Source organism: Nicotiana tomentosiformis, chromosome 10 (assembly GCF_000390325.3).
Source record: "Nicotiana tomentosiformis chromosome 10, ASM39032v3, whole genome shotgun sequence".
Taxonomy (NCBI): Eukaryota; Viridiplantae; Streptophyta; class Magnoliopsida; order Solanales; family Solanaceae; genus Nicotiana; species Nicotiana tomentosiformis.
Window position 1 is genome coordinate 57,886,569 of NC_090821.1, and position 12,296 is coordinate 57,898,864.

At 39.2% G+C, this 12,296-nt stretch overlaps 1 protein-coding gene across 1 annotated transcript; it reads left to right on the top strand.

Annotated features, from left to right (window-relative positions):
- Positions 1–242: 242 nt before the first annotated feature.
- Positions 243–1,461, top strand: LOC104112162 (zinc-finger homeodomain protein 9-like). Its single transcript, XM_009622007.4, has one exon. The coding sequence runs from the start codon at positions 534–536 to the stop codon at positions 1,323–1,325; it is 792 nt and encodes a 263-aa protein (XP_009620302.1). The 5' UTR covers positions 243–533; the 3' UTR covers positions 1,326–1,461.
- Positions 1,462–12,296: the final 10,835 nt, after the last annotated feature.

Below are 12,296 nucleotides of genomic sequence, written 5' to 3' on the forward strand. Positions count from 1 at the left end.
AAATTATCTTTAATTAAAATTTATATATTATTATCTTGACACATTGAAATATATAAATAAGAAAAAATTTTAAAAAATAAAATTAAAAGAATACTCTTATTAAAAAAAAAAAGATAAAAAATTACTTATTATGAAATAAAGAATAATAATCAGTCATGACAAATTAACGACAAGATAAGTCATAAGGAAACCTTATATCCTAATTTTAAAACCATGTACCCCAATATACATACTACTAGTCCTTCATCTCTATATCTTTGTGGTACTTGATCATTTTTGCCAATGACCTTTTTGTCTTTAAGCTCTATAAATTCTTTAGTCATCATCAAACACCCCCCACTAAAAGAGAAACTCAACCAAACAAAATAGCCAAACCCCATTTGCATAAACCTTCAAAATTTTCCCTTATCAAACATAGCCATTAATTGCAGTAGTGACCATTTTTGTTCCCCTTTATCTATTGTCATCTGTTTCAAGAAATCAAATGAAACATCTTTAAACCTCAAGAGCTAAGATATTTTGTAAACCATCCAATGGAATTAACTTGCGGCAGCAACCCCACCAAAAGTACTCCTGATTCAGAAAATGATACCCCACCACTAATTAAGCCTTTGTCTTTTAGCAACGGCATACTCAAGAACCACCACTTCTACCACCACCAACAACCGCCGAGTGCGGCGGTGACTTACAAAGAATGTTTGAAGAACCATGCAGCAAGTATAGGTGGACACGCCGTGGACGGTTGCGGTGAGTTTATGCCGTCGCCTGATTCCACCCCTTCAAATCCCACCTCCCTCAAATGCGCCGCGTGTGGCTGCCACCGCAACTTCCACCGTCGTGAACCGGCGGAGGATTCATCACCCACCCATTTTCCCTCCCATTTTATTAACTTCCGCCACCATATTCTTCCACCAATCAGGCGGTTCTCTCCCTCTTCCTCTTCATCTCCACCGCCACCGTTCCAACCACAGCCTATTACCCCAAAAGTAGAACACAACCCAAGTGGGAGAAAGCGATTTAGAACAAAATTTACACAACAACAGAAAGAAAAGATGCATTCTTTTTCGGAAAAATTAGGGTGGAAATTGCAAAAGTGTGATGAAGCTAAGGTTGAAGAATTTTGCAATGAAGTTGGAGTTGGTAAAGGAGTTCTTAGAGTTTGGATGCACAATAACAAGAACACTTTTGCTAAGAAAGAAGAGTTACAAAATGGTAACAACAATAGTAATGGGTTCAATATCCATGGCAGCAGCAGCAATGAAGATCACAACAACTGTGGACTTCATCTTCATATTTCCACTAATGGGTCTTCTTCTTCATCTTGATTTATTAGTAATTTGTGTAACAGAAATTAAATATGGTTTATTTTGTTTTGCTTATTGTTATCACTAGCAGCTGTTAAATGTACCAAGGAAATGAAACCAAGAAGAGGAAATAATAAGGATCAAGATGTTCTATCTATTTACTCCAAAATTTTTCATTCTTTGATTAATTTGAGCTCCCTTTTTTTAATTAGTAAGGTTTTTGGTTTAATCATTTGGTATTCGAAATTTAGTGGCACAATTAATTTAAATTTGTGCGGCAAAATTAGGATGCATTAAAGGAGAAATCGCTCTTTGTCATTTTTAAAGTATTATTTTGCGAGCTCCAACCTAAAACCTCTTGATTCATTCCGTTATAATATGGGTGAAAAGTAGTGTTTTAAAAGGTTTTTTTTGGGGTTTGGCCGAGGCAGGGCACTATCCAAACGCCTTGAGGTTCATGTGTGGTGCTTAGTGGCTTACGCTCCTAAGCATCTTATTGTGTACCCTAAACACGCTTAACCCTCAGGATTCGCTCAACAGTTCATATGCAAATCATGTGCTGAATCACTAATTAGCATTGTTGACTCGCAAAAGTTTTTAATAAACAAAAATTCATTTTATTTATAGGAATATAAAAATTGCGAATAACTCAAATAGTGAACCATAGTATTGCATGTTTACTAATTGAGAGCATCGTGAAGATGAATATCATTTGAATATTTATTCTGGAAATAGATAACCAATTTTAATATCTTTACTTGATATATCTTCATGTCTTAGTTCTATGTCTTTTACTACTTTAAATAATTTATATTTACTCATGAAGAAATAATATTTTAAACTACAGTATTGACAAAATTTATTGAGTATTTACTTTTCGGAGGTAAAATATGCAATTTGATAATATTTTCTAAGAAATTATAATTTTTAATTGTTTGAAAGTTAAGATGTTGTAGTTAATTTAATTTTCATAGTAACTTTAACAGTATTGCATTATTTATACTTTGCTAGATATTTTATTTTATGAGTTTAATTCTTTATTATATATATATATATATATATATATATATATATATATATATATATATATATATATATATATATATTGTGTTATAATGCTATATTATTAATTTATAAATTAAAAAAATTAAAAATCGACGGGGCTTACGCCACATGTCTCGAGTCTTTCGCCTCCCCCCGTATTAAATAAAACGCCTTGCCTCACGCTTTTACCTTTCAAAACACTGGTGAAAAGTATTTGTTTTTGGAAAGTTATACTTTTTTGAGTAGTTCGATGTACAAAATATTTCTAGGGGTTGTGATATAAACAGACTATCCTAGTACAAGTTATTAGGAGTGTGATATAGATAAACTATCCTAATACAAATACTAGTGACTATTTTTACTGCTCGAATCCATAATTTATCGTTGTTTCAGGATAATTTTCAGTTATGTTTTTTGTTTCTATTTTTTGGCTTATTAGGCCGTTCTATTTGCTATTTAGTTATGAAATTTTAATGATAATAATGGAGAATATGATTCTTGAAATTATGAGGATACCTTTAGGAACGTTGGATAGTGACACATGTTAACACTTTTAATTGTTGCTTCATATAGCCCATACTTGGGTGTCCCAAAATGTAACTTTTTGGGTAGGAGAAGAATTCAATTTCATTACAAATTGTTGAAGCAAATGTGTTTGCCTGCAAATCTGTCTTCTTTATTTATTTATTACTAGCAATTAATTAATTTCTACTTTGAAGGGGCTATGTATGCTTGTCCTAATTAGGTGCTAATGGAAAATTAGTAAATGTCTCAAACCCTAAAACCACACTTCTTTTCTAATCATTGTCTTAATATTTTAACTCTACCATGAAATTAAAAAGATTTACGGTCCCCTTCATTTGACTACCAGTCAATTGTAAAGACAAATATATCCGTTTTAGCATCTGAAATTTTCTTCTTTGGTCCAATGAATAGGGGTTATTTCAGTAAATTTAAGTTTCGTGGAGGGAGATGCATTGTCTAATTATATAAAATTAATAGTAGTAGATTCAGACTGAGCAGCTAAATTAAAATATATTATCCTGTAATCTGACCTTTTAAGGCAAGGAGAAAGCAGGCTTTGTTGGCTGTTAAAACAAGAGGTTGGGAAGTTGTAGCTTGACACCTTTCCATTTTGGTTGGATGATTAAGGAGGCAAGTTTTGTTTCATTCTAAATTAATCATGGATTTGGAATCACGATAAGTAATGTAATCACCAAATTCAATAATCAATAAAATAAGAAGATCTAGGAAGACATGATATCTTTATTAGTAAACAAAAGCTCAATATTAAGCCAATAAAAACTTAAAATTCTGAAGCATTGGAAATAGGTTTCAGGTGGTTGACGTTGAATAATAGTAGTGGATTTGAAATAATTTCTTACCCTAGGAAAATATACACGTTCATTTTTACTCCGTCTTATTTTGGACGTTACAAATTCTTTTATAAACTTTTTGAGAGTTGAAGTTATAAATTTTACAAATATGAAAAATAATGCATATTATTGTATCTTCTATATAGCTAAAATATTTAAAAAATTCCAAATTTTGTGAAAGGTTTTCAATGTTCAGAATTTTATGTTTTAAGTGGAAGAGTTCAGTTTATACTCTGAAATATTTACCGATAAATAGTATATGTCCTCCATTTTCACATCGATAAATTCTCACGACAAGTTTTTTATTCGACTATACCAAATTGATATCATGTTTATCTATTATTAAGAATCAACCACTCGATGGAGATTTTTGACACGGGAAATTGAAGATCATAATCATCAAAAGATTTGCGGCTTCTTTTCCAGAATCATATCTTCTCTTACTTAGTTTAGTTTTTCTTCTGTACCGTCACTTGAATAAAAACACCCGATCAGCCCGAGTTTCTCAAATGCTCCCCACATGTCCTTCATCACGTATGGTCATAGACAGTAGCTTTTAGGATCCCTATTTAAAAATTAATCTAAATTTATAAATCTTAAATTTACCCGCATTAAAATAATCTTCAAATTGAAAATCATAGGTTTTACATTTTTCAAATTCAAACATGCAGTGTGAAGTTGGATTAGACGACCTCGGGTCTAATGTTTGACTGAGATTTGAAGTTAGGGTCTGACAAAACCTATTACGATCCGGAATTGTTATTTTCGGGATCGTGATGACGTTTAACATTTCGCTTGCTAAACAAGTCAACGTTAAAATAATTTTTAGTCATATTTGATAATTTAAATTAACTAATACCGAGTAAACTGAATAAAATAAAGTAAAACTGAAATAGAGTGAGAAAACCCATAATAATAGTAATATCTAAATACAATCTCAGAGCTGGTGTCACAAGTGCACGAGCGACTAGAATAATACAGATAATGGTCTAAATGAAAGTAAAGCTGTCTGAAATGAAATAAACAACTAGAATAAGATAGAAGGGGACTTCAGGGCTGCGAACGTCGTGCAGTTGTACCTCAAGTTTTCGAACAGACAATCAATCCGAGCAATCTATTAACCGCCGCTAGGACTGACTCTAAAATTGCACAAGAAATGCAGAGTGTAGTATGAGTACAACTGACCCCATGTACTCTGTAAGTGCCTCCTAACCTCGACGAAGTAGTGACGAGGATAATGAGGGTCACCTATAATAAACATGTACGCAGTATAATAATAATGACAGGAAAGGAAATACATGAAAAATATGACATATAACTTATAAAAATAAACACAATCCTCGAAATCAGTAAAAGCAGAAAAACGAGTACTCAAATCTCGTATGAAAGCACTGAAAGCTAACACAATGCAACAATGAATACAAAACACATAATCCGTTGCGGTGCGCAACCCGATCCCACCACACAACTCAATATCCTCCCTTATTTCATCATATAAATATTAAAATAACATGTAAAATTCATTGCGGCGCGCAACCCGATCCCACTATATAATCAGAATTAATATCATAATCCTCCCATATTTTACCATATCAAAATCACATATAAAATCCGTAGCGGCGTACAACCCGATCCCACTATATCAGTATCAATCCTTCCTTATTCCACCCGTCGCGGCGTGCAACCCGATCAATAAACAAAATCAATAAATGAAATCGACTCAACAACTCAATTCACAAGAATCAATACGATTAAGGAATGTGAAAGCAAAGCCATAAAGAAATCTCGTACCAAGCATGAAAACAATTACTTTGACAACATATATACACTCGTAACCTAGCATATACGTCGTTATACATATAATTCACATAACGCATAGTTCAAGGGTTCCTAATTCCCTCAAGTCAAGGTTAGACCCAACACTTACCTCGCTCCGTAAGCAAATCAAAGCTCAAACAGAGCCTTTCCTCTTAAATCCGCTTCCAAACTAATCGAATCTAACCAAAATCAACTCAATAACATCAAACAAGGCTAGGGAAAATCTATTGCAATACATAAAGTTAAGATATTTATACTTTTTCCAATATGTCAACAAAAGTCAACTCCGAACTTGCTTGGTAAAAAATCTGAGATTCGGACTAAAAACCCAATTGCCCATTCGCCCCCGAGACCGATTATGTGATTAGTTTCGAAATCCGACCTCAATTTAAAGTCCAAATTTCAATTTTACAAAAGCCCCCAATTCTTCCCAAATTCCTAATTTTCTACCATGAAAGAACATAGACTAATGTTAGAAATCAATGGGTGTTGATGGAAATGGAAGAAACAAGTTAAAGTACACTAACCTATGCATTGGTGATGAATTTTCTCTTCAAAATCACCTATAGGCCGAGCTCTAATGAGAAGATAGTGAAAAATGGGTAAAACCTGTGTTTGGGATTTTTTAAAGTCTGGGCGTCAGTGTTCTTCGCGTTGGCGAAGCATATGACGCGTTTGCGAAGCACCTGATGCGTTCGCAAAGAGCAGTAGCGAAAAGGCCATCGCTATCGCGATCACCTTATCGCGTTCGCGAAGGCTTAATCCCCCCTTGCCTTCGCGTTCGCGAGCCTGGGCTCGCGTTCGTTCGCATAGAGTGATCAGCCCAACTCCCCCAGAACCCCACAAACCTTCGTGTTCTGTACCTGTTCCCCCCGTTTGTGTATGGTAAATCCACCCCTAGTACAGGTTACTCTTCGCGATCGTGATCGTGAGAGTAGCTTCGCTATCGCGAAGAAGAATGCATCAGAAATCAGCAGACACCAAAAACCAGCATTCTTCAAAGTTCGAAATGGTCCGTAGCCTATCCGAAACTCACCCGAGCCCCTCGGGTTCCAAACCAAACATGCACACAAGTGTAATAACATCATACGAACTCACTCACGTGATCAAGATAACACCTAGAATCACTAATCGGACACCAAAACAAAGAAAATTTTCATAGAAACTTAAGAACTTTAAATTTTTTAACTGGACATCCGTATCACGTCAAATCAATTTCGTTTTGCACCAAAATTTGCAGACAAGTTATAAATATTTAAACAAACCTATACCATATTCTGGAACCGAAATCCGAACCCAGTAGCAACATAGTCAACCTACGATCATATTTACGAATTCTTTGAACCTTTAAATTGCTAGTTTTTAACAAATTACGTTAATTCAAGCCGGGTTCTTCCGAATTCGATCCCAGGCATACACTCAGGTCCCAAATCATGATACAGAACCACTGAGGCTGTCAAAATACTAATTCGGATCCGTTTACATAAAATGTTGATCGTAGTCAACTCAAATGAGTTTTAATGCACAATTTCATATTTTCATCAATTTTCTCATAAATACTTTCCAGACAAAGGACACAGACTGCACACGCAAATCAAGGAAGGCTAAACGAAGCTATTCGAGGTCTCAAAATACAAAAATAAAGGGTAAACCTATAAATGACCTATCAGGTCATCACATTCTCCACCTCTAAAACAAACGTTCATCCTCAAACGGACATAGAAAGGTACCTGGACCGGTAAATAGGTGTGGATATCTACTCTGCATATCCGACTCAGACTCCCACGTGGCTACCTCAATCGTCTTACCTCTCCACTGCACTCGCACTGAAGTATAACTCTTAGACCTCAACTGCCGGACTTGCCGGGCTTGAATAGCCACCGACTCCTCCTCATAAGTCAAATCCTTGTCCAATTGGACTGAGGTGAAATCTAACACATGGGACGAGTCACCGTGATACTTCCGGAGCATAGACACATGGAACACCGGATGGACTACTGATAAACTAGGTGGCAATGCCAGCCTATAGGCCATCTCACCCACTCTCTCAAGAATCTCAAAGGGTTCGATATATCTAGGGCTCAACTTGCCCTTCTTTCCGAACCTCATCACACCCTTCATGGGTGAAACCTGGAGCAATACCCTCTCTCCAACCATGAATGCAACATCACGAACTCTACGGTCAATGTAACTCTTCTGCCTAGACTGAGCGGTGCGAAGTCAATCCTGAATAATCTTGACCTTATCCAAGTCATCTTGAACCAAATCTGTACCCAACAACCGAACCTCTCCCGGCTCGAACCAACCCATTGGCGAACGGTACCGCCTCCCGTACACTGCCTCATAGGGATCCTTCTAAATACTCGACTGGTAGTTGTTGTTGTAGGAAAACTCCACAAGCGGCAAGAACTGATCCTAAGAACCCCCAAAATCCATAGCGCAAGAGCGAAACATATCTCCAATATCTGAATAGTGCGATCGAACTGTCCGTTTGTCTGGGGATGAAATATTGTACTCAACTCAACCCGTGTGCCTAACTCACGTTGTACAACCCTCTAGAAGTGCAAGGTGAACTGCGTACCTCGATCCAAAATGATAGACACGGGCACACCATGAAGACGGACGATCTCGCTGATGTAGATCTCGGCTAACCGTTCCGATGAATAGGTAAATGCCACTGGAATGAAATGTGGCAACTTGGTCAACCTGTCCACAATGACCCATACCGCATCAAACTTTTTCGTAGTCGTGGGAGTCCAACAATAAAATCCATAGTGATATGCTTCCACTTCCACTTAGGAATCTCTAGGCTCTGAAGCAAACTACAAGGCCTCTGATGCTCATACTTAACTTGCTAACAATTTAGACAACGAGCTACATATGCAACTATATCCTTCTTCATCCTCCCCCACCAATAATGCTGCCACAAATCCTGATACATCTTGGCGGCACCTGAATGGATATAATACTGGGAACTGTGGGCTTCCTCAAGAATTAACTCACGAAGCCCATCATCTCTAACAATAACCTGCTTGGCACCTCCGTGCCGCACCATGTCCTTAAGGACAAGCAAATGACGGTCATCATATTGACGCTCTCTGATGCGCTCATACAAGGAAGACTGAGAGGCTGTGCAAGCTAGGACACGACTAGGCATTCAAACATCTAACCTCATGAACTGATTGGCCAAAGCCTGAACATCTGCTGCAAACGGCCTCTCACCAACTGGAATATATGCAAGGCTACCCATACTCATAACCTTTGTACTCAAGGCATCAATCTCCATATTGGCCTTCATGGGATGATACAAAATGGAGATATCATAGTCTTTCAACAGCTCCAACCACCTCCTCTGCCTCAAGTTGATATCCTTTTTCTTGAACAAACACTATCGACTCCGATGATCCGTGAATACCTCACACGACACACGATAAAGATAGTGCCTCCAAATCTTCACTGCATGAACAATGGCTGCCAACGCTAGCTCATGAACAAGGTAATTCTTCTCATGAACCTTCAACTGTCATGACGTGTATGCAATCACCCTACCATCCTGCATCAATACTGTATTGAGCCCAATACGAGATGCATCATAATACACCGTGTAAGATCCTGAACCTGTAGGCAACACCAACACTGGCTTCGTAATCAAAGCAGTCTTGATTTTCTAAAAGCTCAACTCACAGTCATATGACCATCTAAATGGGGCACCCTTCTAGGTCAATCTAGTCAACGGGGCTGATATGGATGAAACTCCTCCACGAATCGGCGATAATAACCCGCCAAAACCAGGAAACTCCGGATCTCTATAGCTGAAGTAGGTCTAGGCCATTTCTGAACTACCTCAATATTCTTAGGATCCACCTTTATGCCCTCTCTCGATACAACATGCCCCAAAAAGCGACCGACTCTAACCAAAACTCACACTTTGAAAACTTGGCATATAACTGACTATCCCTCAGAGTCTGAAGTACAATCCGAAGATGCTGCTCATGCTCCTTCCGACTGCGGGAGTAGATCAAGATGTCATCAATGAATACAATCACAAAAGAATCCAAATAGGGCTTGAACACCCCGTTCATCTAATCTATAAATGTTGTTGGGGAATTTATCAACCCAAATGACATCACTAGGAACTCATAATGCCCATACCGAGTTCAAAAAACCGTCTTTGGGACATCAGATACCCTAATCTTCAACTGATGGCAACCAAACCTCAATTCAATCTTCGAAAACACCTTGGCACCCTGAAACTGATTAAATAAGTCATCAATCCTCGATAACAAATACTTGTTCTTGATAGTGACTTATTTTAACTGTCGATAGTACACATCCTTATCGATCTATATTTCTTTTTCACGAACAACACAGATGCACCCCAGGGTGAAACATTAGGTCTAATGAAGCTCTTATCTAGTAAATCTTGCAACTGCTCCTTCAATTCCTTCAACTCTGATGGGGACATACGGTATGGTGGAATAGAAATGGGCTGAGTGCCCAGAGAAAAATCAATAAAGAAGTCAATATCTTTGTCAGGTGGCATCCCCGACAAATCTATAGGTAACACCTTTGGAAACTGGTACCGAATCCATGGAAGGAACCTCTGCACTAGAATCGCGAATATAAGCCAAATAAGTTATACACCCCTTCTCGACCATATGTCGAGCCTTCACATAACAAATAACCTTACTGATAGAATGGCCAGGAGTCCCCCTCCACTCTAATCGATACAACCCCAGCATGGCTAAGGTCACCGTCTTGGCATGACAGTCCAATATAGCATGATAAGGTGGAAACCAATCCATACTCAAGATAACATCAAAATCTACCATATCAAGAAGTAAGAGATATACACTAGTCTCAAGACTCCCAATAGTAATCACACACGAGTGATAGACGCAATCTACAATAATAGAATCTCTCACCGGCATGGACACATACACAAGAGCACCCAACGAATCATGAGGCACAACCAGATATGAAGCAAAATAGGATGACACGTAGGAAAAAGTAGAGCCTAGATCAAATTGAACTGAAGCAAATCTATGGAAAACTGGAACAATACATGTGATAACGGCGTCAGATGACTCGGCGTCAGATGAATCGGCCTCATGCCTAGCTGGGAAAGCATAAAATCGGGATTAGGCCCCACCACTCTATACTACATATCTGGACTACCTCTAGCTGGATGGCCTCCACCTCTAACGGCCTAACCTCCACCTCTGGCTGCCTGACCCCTGCCTCTAGTTGGCTGAGCGGGTGGTGGAGCAACCGATGCCGGAATCATGGCACGCGAACTCTGATGTGGCATGCTGTCCAATAATCCCGGACAGAATCTCCTGATGTGACCAGTACCTCCACACTTAAAACATACATTCTGCTGTTGTGGCTGTTGAAGCTGAAGCTGACATGAACATCCCAGATAACCACGGTGATAACTCTGAATAGGAGGCGCACTGATAGAAGCTGATGGTGCACTATAGGCTGGCTGCCCAGAGTAAGGCACATAAGGACCACGACTCCCTGAAGCACTATGAGATGCCTGAACCGCTGATTGAAATTGCTTGGGAGGATGGCCTCTACCAAAAGTACCATGCCTGCAGATGAGGTACCACTGAAACCACCAAATTAGTGAGGCCTCTTATCAGATACCGGGCCCCTTTCCTAAGCACGAACCATCTCGATCCGTCAAGCAATATCTACGAGACTATGACTATCTGGAAAGAAATATCACTTCTGGTCTCCTTGGCCATCTGTAGCATGGTAGTGAAAGTGAGCCCATCAATAAACCTCCTCACTCTCTCCCTCTCAGTAGGAAGCAAAATGCTCAAACTGCTTGCGGTACTCCTCTCTCAGAGTGACAGAAATAAACTTCTCTAAAAATAACAGTGAGACCTAATCATAGGTAAGTGTAGGGAAACTAGCTGGTCTAGTCAACATATAATCTCTCCACTATCTCCTGCCGGAACCAGTCATCTGAATTACTGCAAAATCGACCCCATTGGTCTTGACTATACCTATGTTGTGCAATACCTCGTGAAAATGGTCCAGTTAATCCCGTGGATCCTCAAAAGATGCACCACTGAAATGAACAGGAAAGACCTTGGTAAACTTCTCTAACCTCAACATGGCCTCGGAAGACATAGCGGGCCTATCACCGGCCTGTGCTGCAATAACTGTCTGAACTACCTCAACTGGCGGGGCTGTTGGAGTCTGATACTGGGGAGCCACCTGCTCCGGGGTGTGAGTGTCAAGATTCTGTGCTCCTCCCCCAGCCCGAGAGACGGCTGGTGCCACCGGGAATATACCGGTCTGGGCTACACTCTCCATAAGGCCCACCAAATAGACTAGAGCATTCTAAATCACTAGAGTGACTATGAACCCCTCCGGAACCTGAGCTGGTCCGACGGGTACAGTCTGAGTTGGAACATCCTTCTCAAAATCTACCTGAGGCTCCACTGAGGGTGCTGTTGCTCCAGCTCTAGGCTGAGCTCTACCTCTGCCTTGGCCTCTGGCGCGATCTCGGCCTCGGCCTCGACCTCTACCCCTGTTCGTAGTTGCCACTGGGGGTTCCAGCTCCTGTACGACTACAAATGTTGTGCGTGTTCTCGCCATCTGCAAGAGAACAAGAACATAAGAGTTCAATCATCAATAATAGAATAAATTTGCTCGATAGAGAAGAATAGAAGTGGAATTGTTCCTATTATCCATAGCCTCTAGAAGATAAGTACAAACGTCTCCCTACCGATTCTAC

Excerpts from the sequence above, each read along its gene's own strand:
- LOC104112162 (XM_009622007.4), top strand. The coding sequence starts at position 534 with ATGGAATTAACTTGCGGCAGCAACCCCACCAAAAGTACTCCTGATTCA.